At 38.9% G+C, this 21,587-nt stretch overlaps 1 protein-coding gene across 7 annotated transcripts in view; it reads left to right on the top strand.

The window, feature by feature from the left end:
* LMO7 (LIM domain 7) overlaps positions 1-21,587 on the top strand; it is a 224,550-nt gene that overhangs the window by 159,680 nt on the left and 43,283 nt on the right. For 4 of the 7 annotated variants that reach the window (XM_031934937.1, XM_023186169.1, XM_031934938.1 and 1 more), the window contains 7 exons: positions 3,072-3,324; positions 4,258-4,539; positions 6,245-6,964; positions 7,950-7,979; positions 15,905-16,022; positions 18,145-18,287; positions 19,915-20,347. In XM_031934937.1, the coding sequence (XP_031790797.1) occupies positions 3,072-3,324; positions 4,258-4,539; positions 6,245-6,964; positions 7,950-7,979; positions 15,905-16,022; positions 18,145-18,287; positions 19,915-20,347 (1,979 nt within the window). The remainder of the gene's footprint in view (positions 1-3,071; positions 3,325-4,257; positions 4,540-6,244; positions 6,965-7,949; positions 7,980-15,904; positions 16,023-18,144; positions 18,288-19,914; positions 20,348-21,587) is intronic. The other 3 variants (XM_031934940.1, XM_031934939.1, XM_023186179.1) reach the window with 2 other exon arrangements.

Below are 21,587 nucleotides of genomic sequence, written 5' to 3'. Positions count from 1 at the left end.
AAAAAAAAAAAAAATCTCTTCTACTTTCTGAGTAACTTTCATCCTTGGCTTTTTTCAAAAGATTAAAAAATTTCTCTTAAGCAAAAACAAGAGAGATATTTTTACAGTTATTTCTATAGATGAAAAGAAATGACTGCTATCTATCATGATAGAATATTACGTTAAACTTTGTAGATTGAATAATATACCACCACCTAACATGCTGGTAGAAATCCTCTTTTGGTCCTTTCAGGGTCAGAGCTAACCCAGGACAGAGCAAGTGTGAAAGGAACATGTTAGAGACATTCTGTTGTGGGAAGGAACCTTCTTTCAAAATCCCAAGCTTATGGTCAGTTCAGTTATTTCAATGCACATCTTATTCCTGTGGCTACTGGGTATAGCATCAGCAATTTCTGACTGCACATCTCCAGCTATTCAGATTTGATTAGATTGAAATCACAAGTAAAGTTTTTTTGAAATATTTATATGCTTCTACTGGCATCAACGTGAAAACATTGAGTTCTGGCTGTGAATTTCTGCTTGATTGTTAGGGATTTTACATTACTTGTGTATTTGGAATATTACTTTTCTATTTCTAGATATTTTTCCCAGCATATCTATGACAAAAATGTCAAAAATCAGCAAACTTAAAATAATTGTACAGTAAACACACATGTGTTTGTCGCCTAATTCCACCATGATGTTTTACTATGCATGATTTGGCTTATACCCATCTCTCTCTCCTCTCTCTCTCTTTCTCTTTCTCTTTCTCTTTTTCCCCCTCCCTCCCTCTTTCTTTCTCTGTTGTAATTTAATCATCTTATTTTTTGAGGCATTTCAGAATATATTACACTTGTCCTAAATACTTCAGTATGCACATCATTAACTAGAATTTATTCTTTGTTTTGCTTCTGATGTGAAACTTATATAAATACAACATACTGTGAATTTGTTTTCCAAAAAATCAATCAACAATTTATTAAGCATGGTAACAAAAAACCTGAATGCTTTATCTTTTAGAGTAGTAGTTTTTAAAAATAAAAAGTGTGAAAGGCTATTTAAGCATTAACCTTTGTAATTACTGCCACATGTATTGGCTGTTTGCTGTCAAGGTGTGACAGATTCATAGCCTAGATGACGATTCCAATACGTTTAAGGAAATGAATCTGAGTATGTGATTCATCTGAGTGATTCTCTGTAAAAGCAGAGGCTGAAATTCTGAACCCGCTGTATTTCTTTGTCCTGACTGAAGAACCTACTCCATGTAATGATGGAATTTATATCTAGCCAAGGAATAAAAGGGGAAAAGATAGAGGGCATGTGGGAATATGCAGGCTTCAGTCAGTTCAGATGCAGTGGCCCACCCAGCAGTGTGGAATCTAAGGCGTCTTCTCAGATCCTAGTTGGAATAGACACCTGTCCATGTAACCAAAAGCAGAGGGCTACTGTCACATTCCTTTCTGATCTTGGAAATGGGGCTGCAGACCTTGTTTGAAGAGTGTGGAAGTGAAGTCTTGGAAATTACAACTAAGCAGGGAAAAAAAGCCTGGGATGGAGGCACCTGGATGATGAAACTCTTTTGTGATCAGCGTGTTAAAATTCTACTGCTACCCTCTAGATTGTAGTCCTAAATTGATGAACACTATAATACAGGGTAATATTTTTAGGATAACAGAATTGCAATGTCACATTCTCTAGTTTTACATGAAAACCCATATCAAGAATGATATTTTGGGGGGGAAAATTATCTGCAGGTACTGTACTGGGCTAAAAAAAGACTTTATCTTAAAAAGTAAAATAGTCTATGACTTTGAAATTCCACATGTATAGATTTTGGCAAGAGTAATTGATATACTTATTGGAAATGAGAGATAAATGTCTAATTTTTTAGAAGGTGGTAAAAAGAAAGCACCAGTTTTTTGACTACTACCCCTCATGGTCATAGCTGCGTTTACTTTCTCTCTTTTACTAAGACTCTACTCTCCTTTTACCGTGTCCCTGTCTCACAGCTGTATGTTAAGCGACTTCCTGTAGACTGTTCTCAGTGTTATGTACTGTAGCTTCCTGCCAGGCAGGAGGGAGGGGAAGAGACTGCCTTTAACTCAGGTTAACTCTGCAGGTGCTCTACCTGCTGAGAGCTTGTAGCTGTCAGGCGCTGTGCACAGCCAGGCCCAGAGAGAACCCTGGTGAGAAGCAAGTAACACGTCCAAACCTTTCTAAATGCACAGGAGGCAGGAAGAGAAGAAGGGTGGGAAAGAGAGACAACTTGGCTTGGATCTGTAGTGTTGTTCTCTCCCCTTTTCTTCCTTTGTCTTTAAAAGAGTAGATTTATTATTCTTCTTCTTTTAAGAAAGCAGATTACTATTTGTATCTATCTGACCTTGAGGTGTATCAAAGGGTGTTCTTTTGAATTTGTGTTTAAATGATTTTGAATCATAATACAAGGTTCTCAGTATAATTTCCATGGCCACTCAGAAGAAACTGTGAGTTCTGTGCTCTCATTTGGGCATAAGACTTGAGATTCCTTTGGAACTTTAGAAGTCATCCAGTCCAACGTCTTATTTAATATCTGATTCTGGTTCATCAGATCTATCCAGACCCTTTACAAGCTTGTTGTTGTTGTTTTGCTTCTCTTTCTACATCCTTCCTGATCTCTCCCCTCACATATATATTGTAGATAGCTGCATGCCTTATTTTAAATTACTGAGTTCCCCTAGAATTACTTTTGCATGTTGTTTTAAGTATCTGTGACTCCATTGCTAGATTTTATTTCTAGGTATTACATCAACAAATCTTATGGAAAATCATGGAGACAGAGATTGAGAAGAAAAGGGGCTCACTAGTAAAACAGGACATTTTCTGCTTAGAGCCTACAACAGCAAAAGAATGTACTGCATGTGCCTCCAGTATGCAAAGCAAGTTCCTCCTAATGGATCTTATCACAACTTCGTGACAAATTTCTAAAAATATTCCCTGCAGTTAGCAGTGGCAGCACTGGGTTTCTAAGGGAAAGACAAAGCAGGCGCACTGTGTGGGTTTCAGTTAGGCGAATAATCTGGAGAGTAAAGCAAATTCTTGTGCCTCCTTTATAGGTTTTGAAAGTGACACAGATTTGGAATTTACATTCAAGATGCAAGATTATAATAAAGATGATATGTCGTATCGAAGGATTTCAGCTGTTGAGCCAAAGACTGCGTTACCCTTCAATCGTTTTTTACCCAACAAAAGTAGACAGCCATCCTATGTACCAGCACCTCTGAGGAAGAAAAAGCTGGACAAACATGAGGATAACAGAAGAAGCTGGGCAAGCCCGGTTTATACAGAAGCAGATGGAACATTTTCGAGGTACTGAAATGGGTGTGATTATTGAGTTTCGTATGCGTTTCGAATGTGGTGGGATGTTAAATGTGGTAAAAAGAATGGCTCTTAAATGTGTTTCATAGATCATATATTAAGCTTGACTTGTGAGAATATTTTTCATCCCTCTATTTTTAGTTATACATATCTTGAAGCCATTTCTTCTGTTTTAGAATGTCAGCATGTGATTTGCTAGGTCTTTTTTTAGATGCATGACTTCAGTTTATTGGTATTTTTCAGCTTACCAGATAATTTATATTGTTCATGATGAGCCCTGCCATGTAATATTTTTCCTTTTTTGATTGATCTTAGTGGACATGAAAAGAATCCTTTAATTTCTCAGCAAATTAGCAGAACAGAGTGTGGTTTTGCAAATCCAGCTTCCTCTCACGGGGAGGCGTACGGTTTTGAAAGTGGTTCGGACTCTGAGGATGAACGAAGGTTTCCTGACATAGTTTTGGATGACTTAGCCAACCGTAGATTCCAAGTGAAAAAGAGGCCCCAGAATTTCATCTCGAAAATCACCTCTCCTAATTCTTGTCCGCAAAAGTTTTCTCCTGCTGATATGTTCGCCATGGGGCTGTATGGACTGATGAGGTCAGAAATACTTGTCCTGGATCCGGCTGTCTATCATGCTGCTGATTTTAATTCAGAAAGTAACACCCCAAATTGTTATGTGCCTCTTTCTTTTAACACAGCTTCTAATGAAGTATCTTTGGCCCATGTGTATCTAGCTATCCTTGAATTAAAATGAGATGCTGTTATAATAAATTTGTCCTAGGAGTTGTGGTGGTGATGAGAATGGGAACTAATTTGCTTTGTTCACAGTGGTGTAAACTTTGTGAACCAGAAAGCATGCCGTTTGTGTGTTGTGTCACAAATGCTCATACAGTGTCTTAACCAGTTGGATGTTTTGAACAGTAATCAGAGGAGGATTTGGGGCACCAATATGGAGAACTGGCCAACTGTACAAGGAACTTCAAAGTCCTCTTGTTATTTGGAAGAGGAAAAAGCAAAGACAAGAAGCATACCCAACATTGTAAAGGATGATCTTTATGTGCGCAAGCTCAGTCCAGTCATACCAAACCCAGGGAATGCTTTTGATCAGTTTCTTCCCAAATGTTGGACCCCAGAAGATGTGAACTGGAAAAGAATAAAAAGGGAAACTTATAAGCCATGGTATAAAGAATTTCAGGGATTCAGGTTTGTCGTTGTGCATGTTTCTATTATACTATTGTACATTCAGTACCCCAGCTGGGGTTCTATGTGCATGTTTTTTATAATAATAAGAGAGAGAGAGAGAAAGTCTAATTAGTTCTCTAGTGTCTACAGAACCTATATAATGGAAATGAATTTCTGTTTAAATTTAAACCTGAGGATCTAGATCTTAAAAAGCCCTGTTCCATACATAGTTGTAGCACGGCATTATTTTTAGTAGTTCTGTTTTTCTCCAATTCTTTGTCTCATTCCCTCCTCCCTTCTTTTCTTCATGTCACTCACAGTAGAAGGAATTCAGATTCTGAGGATGAGGACTCAGGTTCTGACAGAAGCGCCACCGTTTTTAGTAGAACACAAAAAGCAGAGCGTAGGCTAGACGGCAACTGCCAAAGACCTTCACTCTTGCTGGAATTAGCTACCAAACGGGCTGTAAAATCACCGGACTCCCATGCAGCCAGGAGAAGCAGTAGTGCTTCGGATGAGCCCAGGTGCCCCTGTCTGCATGAGCCTGCCTGCTGGGGGTCTGGCCTCAGACACCCCTCTGCCTGCTTCTGCTGCTCCATTAACCTGGGAACTGACTGCATTGAATCAGGAAACCTGACTCATTTAGTGGACTTAGTACAAAAGCGTAATGTATAACATGCTGCTTTCTGTGCAACTACATCAGCTTGGAAGTCTGTAGGATTCAACATTCTTCTTTAGCACAATAATGTGTGAGACAGGATATATTTACATGTGGCAGTGTTTTTGAAAAGCCAGTTCAAAAAGTCTTGTTAGAAAGTTTACCTAATTTTACAGTTTTGCTGTGTGTGGAGATGTGGAACAAGGAAATAACTTTCAGGTAGAGACTGGGAAGGGCAAGTCTAGGGAAAATGCCAAGGAAAGATTCCTTGAGCTCTTTTATAAAACTTCAGAGCAATTTATTTTCCCTTTTTCCGGCTGATTACATATACCTATTGCATAAAGTGCATGATGCCCAACTTGTGAAACTTTCAAAGATTATTCCTTCTTCTTCAGGGGGCACTTAGACCATGGTGGCAAATGGAATGAGGGGTACCGGGGCCAAACACAGTGGCTTATGCCTGGAATCCCAGCACTTTGGGAGACCGGGGCAGGTGGATCACTTGAGGTCAGGAGTTTGAGACCAGCTTGGCTAAAATGGTGAAACCTTGTCTGTACTAAAAATATAAAAATTAGCCGGGCATGGTAGGGGGCACCTCTAATCCCAGCTACTCGGAAGGCTGAGGGAGATGAACTGCATGAACCTAGGAGGCAGAGGTTGCAGTGAGCTGAGATTGCACCACTGCACTCAGCCTGGGGGACAGAGCAAAACTCTGTCTGAAAAAAAAAGAAAAGAAAAGAAAAAAGGGTACCAGGGAGTGGCTTTTATGTGTGCCTGGGAGGGGTACTTAGTCTATACTCCAGCCCCATCCATGACCTCTATGGTGCCCAGCTTTCCTGGGAAGTATGCTCTGCTCTTATTTCTTTAGAGAGTATCCAGGAAAGTCATGGGTGTTGCATTAAATGCTAGTCTATTCCTAGCAAGAGTCCCCAGTGGTCCTCTAAAATAATTTATCCTCAGTAACTGGCTAGTTGGTCTGCTAATTACCTTTGGCTAGTTGATCTGCTAATTACCTTTTCTCCCCAAACTTAATAAGATTCTCTTTCATTTTTCCTCTCTATGCATCAGTCAGTTTTTACTGCTTCAGGCCCTCCAAACATACTCTGATGACATCTTGTCTTCTGAAACACATACTAAAATTGATCCCACTTCTGGCCCAAGGCTCATAACCCGCAGGAAGAATCTCTCTTATGCACCAGGCTATAGAAGAGATGAGCTGGAGATGGCGGCCCTGGATCCTGACTTAGAGAATGATGATTTCTTTGTCAGAAAGACTGGGGCTTTCCATGCAAATCCATATGTTCTCCGAGCTTTTGAAGACTTTAGAAAGTTCTCTGAGCAAGATGATTCTGTAGAACGAGATATAATTTTACAGTGTAGAGAAGGTGAACTTGTACTTCCGGATTTGGAAAAAGATGATATGATTGTTCGCCGAATTCCAGCACAGAAGAAAGAAGTACCACTGTCCGGGGCTCCAGATAGATACCACCCAGTCCCTTTCCCCGAACCCTGGACTCTTCCTCCAGAAATTCAAGCAAAATTTCTCTGTGTACTTGAAAGGACATGCCCATCCAAAGAAAAAAGTAATAGCTGTAGAATATTAGTTCCTTCATATCGGCAGAAGAAAGATGACATGCTGACACGTAAGATTCAGTCCTGGAAACTGGGAACTACCGTGCCTCCCGTCAGTTTCACCCCTGGCCCCTGCAGTGAGGCCGACTTGCAGAGATGGGAGGCCATCCGGGAGGCCAGCAGACTTAGGCACAAGAAAAGGCTGATGGTGGAGAGGTCAGAGTGTGTTTCTGCAAGGATTTTGCTTGTAATGGATGATCTTGTGTAACTTTTCTCATGCAAGAAAGCAGCTCATCATGTTGCTCAACTCTGCATGTCGCGTGCCATTTTGAAGCATCCCGTAAAATTTAATTTGCTTTGAAAAACGCTCATTTTGTAGAAAAAGTGCAATTCCATATTTGCATATCTCTAAATAACTTATTTAGGCCTCTAAATAACTTGTTTAAGACTACATATACATAAACCTTGCCTTTGACTTAAGCAGTACTGTGGTACTATTCACCAATATGAAGTTTCATAAAAATGTTTTCCAACTTATATTTCTGGACTTCTCATGTTCAGGCATTTCTGTAACAGTCTGGTGATAGTTTGGTTTTATGTGTTGCTCACGGTTTAGAGTGTCTGATTTTTTTGGGTGGTAAAATTTTCCCTGAAAATATGGCATTGCAAATTTCATTTAACTTAAAATTTTTTTGGCCTAGGTTTCTTGGACTATCATTTGTAACTTATTTTTATTTATAAAGTTCAGTGTAAACATTGATGTTAAAATGCATGAATGGTATTTGTTGTCTGCTGAATTTTGTGTGTATGTAATCATGGCCATTTTGATAGTTCGTATTATGCAACTTGCCTTTTTGATGAATGTTCAGTTTGTGGAACTTAGAGATGGACAAATCTGATTAGGTTAAATAAAATTAGAGGATCCAAATCTAACTTAACAGTTCCTGACAATGGGAAGCCTTTTCTTATGGATTTGTTAGCTCAGAGTAAATTGAGGAAATTCTTCATTTTGCTTAATCTGAATTTCCGGACATAGGAAATTGATGAGAACTTGAGACATGATCAAGAATGTGATGGAAGAAGTGACCTTTTGAGATTTGTCCATTTCCAATTAGATTCTTAAGTGAAAGACATTGAATGTTTAGAAACTAATATGACTGGGAAAAATGACTTTTTAATTTTTGGTTTTCTGGTTTCTTAGACTCTTTCAAAAGATTTATGGTGAGAATGGGTAAGTTATGCGGTTCACAGTAAAAAATCTGTGCCTATTGTTTGTTCTTTGTATAATTTACCATATTTCTGGCATGGCATGTCACTAAATGGGGATGTTGTGTGCTATGCATGAGATTTTTAAAATGGGAAATGTTTGTTTTGCAACCTAATGGCAATATTTCTGTGTCTTGGTGCCCAGTGCATGACAAAATTGTTTTATTAAAAATTTAAACTTTAGCTCCATCCCTTCTTTTTTCCTTTTTAAAAATTTAGTGAGTTGATTAAAAGTAACAAAAGCACTAGCCTAAGTTTAGGTATATATATTTTGGTATTTGGTTGCTACATGGACTAAAATTCTGATTTATGGATGCTAAAGCCCAAGTTACTACATTTTAGAAAATCAGCGATGCAAAAAGAATATTAGCATTTACTTCAAGTTTAGAATACACCCAGTTGACATTATCCATATAATCAGCCCCCTGGGAACTTCATTAGTAGGGATGTGTTAATCTTCCCTAGGTGGTATTTGGAAGTATTATATTTTCAAGATTCCTGATCAGGAAAAAATGGTATAATATGGCTATGTTTATGGTGCAAAATTGGCCTTCAAAAACTGCAAAAATCTTCTTAATTTCTAATGTCATTGTCACAAAAACTACATTTTTTTGTTCTTTTGAGACGGAGTCTTGCTCTGTCGCCTGGGATGGAGTGCAGTGGCACAATCTTGGCTCATGGCAACTTTCACCTCCCAGGTTCAAGCGATTCTCCTGTCTCAGCTTCCCGAGTAGCTGGGACTACAGTTGCATGCTACCACACTCTGCTAATTTTTGTACTTTTAGTAGAGACGGGGTTTCACCAGGTTGGTCAGGCTGGTCTCAAATTCCTGACCTCAGGTGATCCATCCACCTCAGCCTCCCAAAGTGCTGGGATTACAGGCAAAATCTACATTTATAGTAAATCATTTATTCATTCTTAGTACAAAATCACAAGGTGGCTGTATGTTAATATTTTCCACCAAACCTTCTGTAACTTTGTGTATCTAAGGGCCAATAGTGTTTGAGCAAGAGGAAGAGAGTTAAAGGGTGAAAATGTTTTAATCTCCTCAGGCCTTAGTAGCTAAGTGACTTCCCTTACAAGGATTTACTTCATCTATAAGAATCTCTAGTTTTGATAGCTTTGTATAATTTTGATAATTCAGAAATGTTGGAAGCTACTAAACGTAAAGCAGTGTAACCATCCTAGATGCCAAAGGTGTAACTGAGCCGTAGGCAACAAATTGCAAGTGCTTGTTAGCCACTGATTTGAAAAACCAGGGTCCCTGCATGCTTTCCGTGTGCCATGCAAAGGCACATTATCCCCTTTCCAGCTCATCTGCATGACGCTTAAGCATTTGCTACTTTCAAGTCATGGGAAAGCTGTTTTAACTTGATTAAAAATCTCTTTGCAGCTTTAAGCATGTTGAATTGTAACTTTCAGAAAAATTTTCATTTGTAAATTAAATATAACTTTATAATATAAGCAGCTCTCAGAAATCGTTGCTTTTCTTAAAGGGAATACAAGTACCCAGAGTACAAGTATGTGTTGGGAATGCCAACATGTACAACCATTTCAGTGGCTGGATGTGTTCCCTGCAGTGAGGGGTAAATTATATGACTGAGTTAGAGAAGAACACAGAAACCTAAAACCAAAACTTGAAAAGCTAAAGATTTTTCTGGATTAGGGCTAACAGCAGCAAATGTTTTCTATCCCAAGATAGTTGTTTGGATAGTACAATATTTGTTTTAAAGGCTGTTCTGCATGCAGTTCAATGCCAAGATAACTACACAAATAAAGCAAGATTGTCTGTAAATTGAGACTGAATAATGCACGATGTGTCAAACAATGGAAAGCATTATAATATGAATGTGTCCTCAGCAAACTCAAGTGTGTTTTGGACCACTTGAAGTCAATTAAGTCAAATCTATAACAAAGGATTTTTCTCCATAGTCTGTCAGTTACTAGGGCTTTTTAAAATTTTTTTAAGAGATGGAGTCTTGCTATGTTGCCCAGGCTGGTAGGCTGGTCTTGAGCTCTTGGGCCCAAGCATTCCTCCTGCCCTGGCCTCCCAAAATGTTAGGATTACAGATGTGAGCCATCAGGCCTGGCCACCTGGTACTTTTCTTAAGTAGATCTGCTGCAGTGAAATGAAAATAGAAATTTAAATTGGATTAAGTGTAGGCTTTTAATCTAGAACCTGTTTCATGTTTATGCTGGGTGATATTTCTCTGAACACAATGTTCGTTGTCAAGCTTAGCATAGTTACCTGGAAAACCATTATTGCCCAACATGCTGTCATTGAAAAATAACTGCCTATAACATGAATGCTTTCTTTTTTGTGAGGACTGGGTTAAAGAGAAATGTGCAGTATCTTTTGAAGTCTGAGACTGTTAATTTCTGGCTTGCTTTTTATTTGGCATTTAACACCTGTCAGTTTGCTTGTTTGTTTTTAAGACACTTTGTGTGTGGTAGTCATTTCTTCTATGCACTTTCATCTTGCATGGATTTATGTCTGTATGGTTTCATGAAACTTGAAAATTTGGTCATGTGTTTTGGCAGAAGCAATTTATGACAAAATTTGTTGTAAGAATATGTAGAAATAATCTTGTATGTAATTAAGCTGTTGAATCTGTTGCCAGTGTTAATAGGAAGTGAACGCTGATTTCACATGAAGTTGTAATAAAAGACAATTAAGTCACCTACATTTCACTTACGGGTCTGGCCAAAAGATTCTGTAGAATTATAAAGGCTTATGAAAGCAAAAAAGAAAGGGGAAAAAAAGCCAATGTCAGTTATTTCTAGGGATTTCCCTCCACCCCCAGGAGACATTTGGCAATGTCTGGAGGAGTTTTTTATTGTCCCGTTGGGTGGGTGGGGGTGTGTGTGCTACTGCCAACTAGTGCCTTCGTAGCCAGAGATGCTGCTAAATGTCCTACAGTACACAGGAGTGCCTACAACAGTTTTCTTGCCCCAAAATGTCAGCAGTGGTGCTACTGAGGAACCCTCACTGAGAGTATAGGTCTGTAAATGAAAAATCTTCATCACATTGCCTTTTTATTCTAGTGTATGGTAGTTCCAAAGCCTCTTGCCCAAGTTTTAGCAATGATTGCTCTTCAGAGAATTCCTGTAGTACCTAATGGAAATACACTAAGAGGTACATAAATCAGTATATTCCTGTCTCCCTCCAAAAGCTGGGGAACCTTAACCCCAGTATCATGGAATTTCTGTTTGCTGTATAAGTCTATCCATGATTTTATATTTGAGAAAATTTGCCACATTCTGGTCCTTTTTAATCCGTTACTCCTTAGATTTTCATCTGCAAAGTTCCTGGAAGTGAGTTCTAAAAGGAAACGCCTTAAAACTAGCCAAAAAGTGCCAGGAGCATAGTAGGCAACCTGCACAGTGGGAGAAGAGAGTGAGACTTTAGCAACCTTGTTTATGATTGACAACTTCTTCCTTAAACTTCCTCTTTTTCCTTCTAAATGCTATTTTTAAAAAATTCTGTTCAACAGAAAGGCAAGATGCTAGATCTGTTATGTTTTGGAAAAACTCCAGTTGCAGTTCTAAATTGGAGCCTTTCCAAATAAGGAAATACAAATGAAGCAGGACTTGTAAGAGACATATGATGTGATTTGCCAGTTAATCATCCTTCATTCAACACAACATACTAGAGCCGCGCAATCCTTCATAGTTTTCCCAAACAATTTTCCTGATGCTATCTCTGGTACTTATCTCAAATCTGTGAGGCCGACAGATAGGGATGTGGAGATAGAGAAACAAATATTGCAGCTTTCCCAAGGACATGTGGCTTGTGAGTGGTAGAACCAGACTAGGGCTTTGCCTTTGAGATAATTCACGTAGACTGCTTGGCGAGGTTGCTGGCACACACAGTAAGCCCTCAGAAGCTGAGTATTATGCCATTAATGCTGATAAGGGAAGGAAGAATTCTTTGTGATCTGGCCTGAGAGACTCCTTGCTCTACTACAAAAGTTCTGGATTTTATCACTGTGGTCTGGAGTGACCTCTCTGATTTGAAGCAGCTTGTAGAGTTAGCTTTTGGGAGATCCCAAACAATCATGTTTGCTTTAGTGAGAATTAGTATATGGCCCAGAAGGTTTTAAAAATGCAACCCACACAGTCAAATCCAGTTCTCATAGCAATCCCTTCCTCACTTAGCAGGTGAGAAATGGGAGCTCGGAAGTGAACTGATGTGTGTTAGGGTGGGGTGAAAACTGGCACCACGGCTGGGCCTGCAGCCCTCCCCTCCTGGCTCGTTGCGGTGCCTGGCTCCAGCTGCTATACAATGTGTGCAGGCTCAATGTGGGTAACCTTTTTTTACCCTAGGGAGTGAACTGTGCTCACATTCCTGCCTTACACAGGGACTTGTCTACTCCAGAGTGTATTTGGTTCACTTTGTTCACATTAAGGACTGCCTGTGTGCCAGGCTCTGCTCCGTGTTGGGGACACCCAGGAGGAGGATGCAGCCTCTGCCCTTGAGAAGCACATTTCACGGGAAGACACCTTAGCATTGCATGGTGTAGAAGGATTAGGGCCAAAGGAGAGCAACCCTGGGAGCTGCTGGGCCTTCTAGCCTTCCTCCCATCAAAAGATTATTAAACTTTTAGCATCCCTTTTTTTGTTGTTTGTTCTGGAGTTTATGTAATCTCGTGTGTTGAGTGTCTAGATACCCCTCATGCCTGGTTCTTGAAAAATTTTTCCTGCCTCCTCTTAGTGAGTCTATCATAGTATTAGTTCAAATAGCCTCATTCTTCACAGTGTGACTTACGTGAATTTATATTCTCAAATTCACACAAATCAGTTTTATAACTAGTCATACCTAGTTAGATATATTACATTAATAGATCCATCTATATTCATATATGTCCTCATATAGTCTCTCGATATAATTTACTCCTCAATAGTCCTTAATAAATCCTGTAGAACTTTCTTCATAGAACTGTGGATAGCCATAATAATCTTACAAAAAGAATTAGAAACATTTTAAGTATAGTAAATTTTACTTGATTAAATGTTAGGAAACCTACCTCATTCTTACCACAGACATTGAATGAGTATATCCTGCATGCCTTGTGCTGCTAATAAGTTTTCCTCCTAAGCAACCCACGACTTGTGAGGAAGAGAATCCAAGCATGCACGTGCACACACAGACACACATGCACTGTAACAGACATAAGGCTGAGGGTTCAGTACCATGATAAAGGTGTAGCTGAAGCAGTAGAGGGGTTGAGAGAAGGGACAGGGCAGCTTTGATATGGATGAGCTGGGAAGACTTCATCAAAGTGCTGAATATTATCTAGATCATTAATTTAACACATTTATCAAGCACCTACTGCAGGCTGGGCTCCCCTTCAGGTACAGGTGATATGCCAGCAAGCAAATCAGAAAATTCCTGCTTTATAATCTTACAGGGCAAGGCAAGTGATATGTAAATAAATGTACGCGATGGTGAGAAATGATATGAAGGAGAAAGGACTAGGGACAGGATGGGTCAGGGGAGAGGGGCATTGATTGTTTCTGGTAAGGTGGTCAGAGAAGGAAACACAGAGGGCACATTTAAGCAGATGCCTGGAAGTGAGAGAGGAGCTATGTAGATATCTGGGTGAAAAGCATTCCAGGCAGATTGAAGAGCAGAGGGGAAAGCAGGAGGTGTAAGCAGGGCAGGGAGGCCGGTTGGCTGGAGCAGAGGGAGTGGGGGCATGGTGCCGACGAGCACAGAGAGGTAGTAGGAACCAGGGATGGCAGACCTCTTAGGTTTTGGAAGAACCTGTCTTTAATTTAACTCTAATGAAATGGGAAGAAAGTACTGGGTGCTGAGTAGAGGTGTACTGTGATCTGAGTGCAGTCTGAAAGGACCTGCCTGGCTGCTGTTGGGTAGGAAGGGGTGGAAGCAAGGAGGCTGTTGTAATCCAGGTGGGTGATGTGATGTGATTATTATAATAATTGTAATAATCTGGGTAGGAGACGATGTAATAATTGTTATAATCCAGGTAGCAGATGTGATTATTGTAATAATTGTAATCATCCAGGTAGGAGTCACTTGGATCAGGGTGTAATGGTGGAGGTGGTAAGAAGTGATTGTGTTCTAGATACATTTAGAAGGCAGAGGGACAGGATTTACTGATGGGACCAGTTACAGTATATGAGAGAAAGAAAGGAATCTGGGATGACTCCAAGATGTGTGCCCTAATGTTGGGAAGGATAGAGGTGACCTTTACTGATACAAGGAGAGTGAGAGCTGAGCAGGTTGTGAAGGGGACAATCAGGTTTTTTCTGTGACAAACCTGAGGCCTATTAGACTTCCAAGTGGAGAATGAATAGGAAGTTGGAAATACCTGTCCGGGGGTCCTGAGGTATGAATGGCAATTAAGAAGTTAGGTATACTGGTAAAGGGCTTTTGAATCAGAGGAAATAGTTTAGGAAAGATGTTTGTTGAAACTGGAGGTTGGGTGTTAATTCAAGAAGCCATTTTGGAAGTCTAGGTGAGTTGACTGTACTCTGATCTAGGGTGTTGGCAATAGAGATGGAAAGAAAGAGACACTGAATGAAAGGACTTGATAACTAATGGAAAGTGGGGAGAAGGGAGAAACAAAGGTGCAAAGTGGTTCTTAGGTTTCAGATGTGGATGACTGGAGGGCAGGTAGCAACATTAGTAATCACAAGAGGAAAAGCAGGTTTGGGGACAAGATTGAGCTTGGTCACATCAACAACAACCATGCATTTAGTGAGTTACAGTTTACAAAATCCCTTCTAGATATTATTTTAATCAGTCCTTTGCCAATTGAAGAAGTGCCTAGGGGATATCCATGCAGAAATATTTATTCAAGAAGCAACTGGAAATGAGTCAAAGGAAGGACTGGTTCCTTAATTATGGAATTGGGAATCGTTTAGAAATTATAATTCCGTGAGCTGGCTAAGCTAGGAATTCCTGAACAGCTAGGAGCAAACATGCTTTAAAAGAAATAATGATGGCAACATCTTGGAAGGCAAAATTTAGATGCCCAGGCAGGAGGTGTACAGTTACTTAAATAAAGTCAGGAGTGCAGTATAAAAGATCAGTAGGAAAGAGCTTCAAAGGCTCTTTCTCGCATTCCTACTTGCTCCTCAGTATTTAGATCTGACCTCTCTCTTTTCTTGAGACCACCCTCAATCTCTCTCTCCCCTCTGGTATAGTTTACCCGGCTCTTGGTTATGTGCATGTAGGGAGCATACATGTACCTGTGCGCAACACGCCACTCTGTTCATTGGTTTCTACTGTGTATTGAGCTCTTCCAAAGCTTAACCTCAGTCCATCCTTGTGTTACAAGTTGAATGCATGCAAGTTGCCCTAATAGAAGAAGAGGGTTATAGAGGTAGTTATAAAGGACTATTAGAAACTACCTGTGGTGCTTTGAGAACAAGTCTAGTGCACTGGTAGGGCAGATCTTATAGAATCTTTTAGAATCAGCAGCACATTTATTCATGGTATTGAACTTGAGGAGAAAAATATCAGGTAAACATTAAATTATTAATGAGTGCCCAGAAAAGGCAGCCAAACCTCAACAGATTATCTTTGAAGGAGATAGAAAATAAAGAGAGTGACTATTTTTTTCCTCAAGTAATCCTTTTATGCATTGACCTCTTTAAATATGAACCTTGGGGAGTTTTTTTGAGACTTGTGTAAGGCTAATCTAGCCATTTTGTAAAAAAAGTCACACTCGAGTGCTAGGCTCTTGTTTCTGAGTTTTGGAAAAACACCATTTATCTCTGTAGCGCTACTTCTGTGACGCTATCACTGAAGTGTCTAGGTAGAAATTTAGGTGGAATTTCCAAATATAAGTCCAACCTCAGTTTAACCCCTAAGTCTGGTCATGTGACCTTCTGTAGTAACCATGAGTCTTTTTGTTGTAGGAGTAAGTCCATGAGCGATGTCAGCCCAGAGGATGTTCAAAACTTGCGTCAGCTGCGTTATGAGGAGATGCAGAAAATAAAATCACAATTAAAAGAACAAGATCAGAAATGGCAGGATGTGAGTATTTTGGGGGTAGCGGGAGGGAGAGTGTATTTGTTTGACTTTTCTTTGCTTCTCTTAAAGTCTATATACCTAAGACCATTTTCCTTGCTATTAGAGAATTCAGTTCTATATAAAATGTGACCAACTTCCTTTACAAAGATTTTCAAGCCTTTTTTTTCTATTATTGTTGCATATTTTAAAGGCCATTGTGAAAAATATACCTGAATGTTTATTTTCTAATATTCTCTGAGTTCTCAAAAATGTGAGTTGCTTCCTTGCAGTATAGTGAACTTATTTACTTGTTTTGGTGGTTGAATTTAGGATATGCACATTAACTATACTTCTGATGGGAAAGACCTGGCCAAAGTTTAGGGAGAGAAGAGGAACAGGGTTCTGGCAGAGACCTTGGCGTCAGTAAGGAAAGATGAAAAGGGTTAGTAATTAAGAGTTAATTAGGGAGATTTGGGGAGAAATAAGTAATATAACTCAGAGCAAATATTTTGGCTGAAGAAGTCAATAATATGAATCAAAATGAAATGTTTTTGCAGAGTTGACATATATCCAGGTGTTTATATAGATATAGACTTACTCTTTAGTTTTGACCCTGAAGAAAAAAAGCTTGACCATTTTTTTGAATACAGTAATTGTGATAAACTGAAGAAATGCAAAGAAATACAGTAGACAAACTATCAGAGCAAACCCAAAGAAATTTGAGGACAACTTTATGGTGAGAGTTGAGCAATAGCATGAACAAAGGAGTCAAAGTAAATCTTAATTTTCAAAGGAATTAATAGTCTCTGAAATGAAGAAACCTCTGCCCTGGCTACCTTTCTAAATTCTGGTGCCTCTTTTAGTTGGGAACTCAATTTAATTGTCAAGAAACAGTAATTCAATATCACTTTGCCAAAAGACATGGTGAATTTTCTGGTGTGAAAGTAAGTATTAAGGGCTTATCTGTTAGGTTAAATCAGATAAAAATTCATGCCAGTTATGCTGTAGGACTAAATGCGCATTGCTTTTGTTCTTTCTGGAAGGAGTTCATATTGGTCGCAGGCTGTTTTTAAAGCAGGAGTGGCTCTGTGGGCTTGCAAGGGGTATAAACCAAATGTACTTTGCATGCCCTGGGGGTGAAATTCGGTTTTGTCTGAGACCTTGAATGTGCTTCTGTTTGGACTGGAATGCCACTAACGGTTCCTAGCAGTTCTCTATTTTGAAGACATGGAAAACTTTATACCTTGCAAAATGTCTTAGCCCCCTGGGTTTCAGAACCAGCCTAGGTTTCTGGGGAGAATTGAAAAGCTGAATTAGGTTGATTGTCCCTGGGGTCACCCAGCAAGGTTAGACTTAACGTTCCTGGGGATATGGGGGACAGGTGTTGGTTTGTTCCTGCGGCATGTTCCTTATTGCCGTGACCTAGGAGGATTTAACCCTTCTGAAATCACATACTCAAGTCTCGCCTTCCCAGTTAAAGCCTTTCCAAAGCCTCCCCTTCCGGAGGTGGAACCAGACCCATGGTCTCCTTAGGGCCCCACTGTCTCATGCAATCCTGTCACACTTGTTACTAAACTTTTATTTATATATCTGACTCTCCCCTGTACACTGAGAGTTTCTTGAGGGGAACCCCGCCCTATGCATGTATGTATCAATAGTTCCTACACCTGGGCCTGCCTCAAAGTAGGGACTGAATTCTGTTTGTGAAATGAAAGACGGACTGTGCATCTGCGCTTAACCATCACAATCGCGTTTCTGTTTCGGCCTTAACAGTGAAACATGTTGTTTCGCAGAACAGCCAGGTTTTTGGAGTGAGATGAAAACGAATTGGAAACAGTTCCTGATCTATCTAACTGTCACCTAATTACAAGCATTTAGCATTCTTTGTGAAGTGTGCAATGAGGCAGATACTTTCTGGGAAAACAAAAATGGGGTCTATCTTATTAGGTCAGGTTTTTCAGACAGACACATGAGATAAAGGCTTGGTACAGAAACGCTGGCTATAAAAAGCAAAATTAGGGCACCTTGGCACCCAGTTGGAGCGAATAGTTTCAGTGATGTAATAAGATACTCTGGCACATTCTGGTTGCTAGAAAGGGTGTGTAGAAATTCAGGTGTGCCCCTGCTGATGTGATTTTTCTGTCAGGACCTTGCAAAATGGAAAGATCGTCGAAAAAGTTACACTTCAGATCTGCAGAAGAAAAAAGAAGAGAGGGAAGAAATTGAAAAGCAGGCACTTGAGAAGTCTGAGAGAAGCTCTAAGACGTTTAAGGAAATGCTGCAGGACAGGTAGTATTGCTGAATGCACCTCGGTTGTAACAGGGTTGGAGATGCCAGTGTTATAAATGGGTACTTTGTGGAAGTGTAGTGCGACATAAGTGTCCACTGAGATTCAACTTTAATCAAATATGCAAAGAAACATTTAAGATTTTGGTCTGCAGTGAAAAAACAAAGCATTGTTGAAATAATGACTTAGAGTAACAAAATAAACGTGGACTTAAAATAGGTGTTCATTATTTCTTCTCTCATTGCGCATTCACATGCAGAATTGGATGGTGTTGGCTATGTTTGGTGCAGGAAATACACTGCTTTATACTCTTAAGTGAATTAAGGAATGAGATCTTCCAATAAAATCAGCTTACTTTTAACTAAATTGTGTAAAACATAACAAAGTTCTTTTTCATGTTTAATAGTGCAATTCATTATATTTTAAAGAAAGTTTTAATAAACATAATTGTGTGTATTTTACTTACTCTTTGCATTGCAGCATAACAGTATAAAGGTCAAATTTAAACTTTCCTGTAAAGCATTCATTATTCTGTGAAATATTAGGATATTTACAGGTCAAGGAGAAGGAAAATATGCTTTTAGAATAATGTCAAAAAGGAAATACGCTATCAGGTGAAATGAAACAAAGCTGCTTTCTGCCCTAAAAGCGAATGATAAGCAGTTTCATTCACTTGGATGCAATTCAGTTAGCTTGGGAGGTGGGTATTCCTTTCTAAATGTGAGAGATGAGGGTGTTTCATGAACCTTTCCATAAATACGAATGGTGACTTTTAATCCCTAATAACTGTTCTTACAAGTTCTGTCAAGCTATATGAAATCATACACTAGTTTTATCTCCACAAAAGCCTGGGTCTTTTGTAATCTTTTATTTTTACTAAATTATTATACATTTTTGCAGGAAAATATCCTCACAAGGCTGTCAATTAATCCACGACTTTGGAAGTTTCAAGTTGGTTGTCAATCATATTTACAGTGTTTTAATTTTGAAAGTTATAAGCTTGTGGATAAAATTTTGTGAATAATCCTTTATTAAAATGTCCTTGTTTCATTAAAAATCTCTTTACAATTAATATCCCAGTGAAGTATTTGAGAACCTTTTTAATTAAAGAAGTCAAGTTATTATTCTTTCTTAGTTGGGACATTAAAGATAATTATATACGTCTTGCTGGGTGTGGTGGCTCACGCCTGTAATCCCAGCACTTCGGGAGGCCAAGGTGGTCGGATCACAAGGTCAGGAGTTTGGCCAATATATTGAAACCTCGTCTCTACTAAAAATACAAAAATTTAGCCGTCCATGGTGGCCTGTAATCTCAGCTACTTAGGAGGCTGAGGCAGGAGAATTGCTTGAACCCGGGAGATGGAGGTTGCAGATGAGCCAAGATCACGCCACTGCCCTCCAGTCTGGGCAACAGAACGAGACTCAGTCTCTAAAGAAAAAAAAAAAAAAAAAAAAGAAAGAAAAAAGATAATTATATACATCTTTATGCTCTAGTAAGTGTTGTATTGATTCTTGTGTGAGGTTAGCAGCTTTTTATTCCCAGTCCATTTCATGTGTTGATTACTCTCTCACCACCTCTCTGTGTCAAATGCCTATCTTTGTGGTGATGGTGCGTTTCTTTCTGCTAAGGGAATCCCAAAATCAAAAGTCTACAGTTCCTTCGAGAAGGAGAATGTATTCTTTTGATGATGTGCTGGATGAAGAGAAGCGACCCCCTACACTGACTGTGTCAGAAGCAAGTTACCGGAGTGAGAGAGTAGAAGAGAAGGGAACAACTTATCCTTCAGAAATTCTCAAAGAAGATTCTACAACTTTTGCAAAAAGAGAGAACAGTGTAACAACTGAAATTCAGCTTCCTTCTCAAAGTCCTGTGGAAGAACAACGCCCAGCCTCTTTGTCTTCTCTGCGTTCACTGAGCACACAAATGGAGTCGACTCGTGTTTCAGCTTCTCTCCCCAGAAGTTACCAGAAAACTGATACAGTCAGGTTAACATCTGTGGTCACACCAAGACCTTTTGGCTCTCAGACAAGGGGAATCTCATCACTCCCCAGATCTTACACGGTAAAAAATGTTCTCAGTTCATTTAGTCTGTTCTGAAGAGCAAAATGTTGGTGAACTTGTGCAGAGGTTGGGGTTACATCAACTTTATATGTAAACTGTACATACCATATATAAGGACGTCTTATTTTATGCCAGTTTAGATGCAATGGAAACTTAATGCTTAAGATAGATCAATGATACAGAATTTACTAAACTTTAAATTCTGTGAAAGTATGGCTGATACATTTTAAAGAATGAATAAGATATATTCTAAGGCAGAGTATTATTTTATAATGTCATTTTTTTAGATGTACCTTTTCTAAAGTATTAGGTTGAAAAGTATGAAGTTGTCAGTATGATTGTTCTTCTTGACCTACAAAACAGCATTTCATGTGGTTTAGCCTAGAGATTTTCAGGTGCTTATGTACACATTTCTGCTTTTTTCAGATTTCTCACTTTATCAGTTTGAATGTCTTACTATTTATACATTTCTATTAATATCAGGATTTTGAAGGATGTAGAATATTGCGGCATTTTTTTTTCTGAGAATGAAGTGGTACCATATCCGACAATGAGTGTGCTAATCTGAATTATGTGAAAGGAAGCAACACAGTGTTAAGATTAATGTTCAAATTCTTTTTAGCTCTACTAATGTAGAATCCTAAACTCTAAATGGGTATAAAAAATTGGATATTTGGGGTGAGAGAAGCCTACCTAAGCTAACTGGGAAACTCCTGACCATTATATAAAGGAAAATGTAGACATATTTGACATTATAAGAATTTCATGGCAGACTTCCTTAGTATAGTCAAAAGACAATATATAGACTCAGAAAAATATTATTAAAATGTATGATAGATAAAGAGTTAATAGCTCTAAGATAGAAAATGCTTCTACAAATTGGTAAGCAAACGCACTAGCAAAATGAATATAGAAAAGCAGTGGCCAGTTCAAGGGAGAAGGGATTCAATGGCTGGTAACAAAGCACAAAGAAGTATGTTCAGCTTCCCTGGAGCAAGAATGAGACGTATAACTTTTTACCCATCGGAGTGATATAGACTTAAAACATTGAAAATGTCTAGTGTTGGCAAGGATGCTGAGAAACAGATGTTCTCATACATTACTTCTGGAGTGTGTTGCTACAATTATTTTTAGAAACTATATATATATATTTATATATATATAGAAACTATATATATATATTTATATATATATAGAAACTATATATATATATTTATATATATATAGAAACTATATATAT

This window comes from Piliocolobus tephrosceles, chromosome X, assembly GCF_002776525.5.
Source record: "Piliocolobus tephrosceles isolate RC106 chromosome X, ASM277652v3, whole genome shotgun sequence".
NCBI classification, from domain to species: Eukaryota; Metazoa; Chordata; class Mammalia; order Primates; family Cercopithecidae; genus Piliocolobus; species Piliocolobus tephrosceles.
This window is presented reverse-complemented; position numbering and strand designations above follow the sequence as displayed.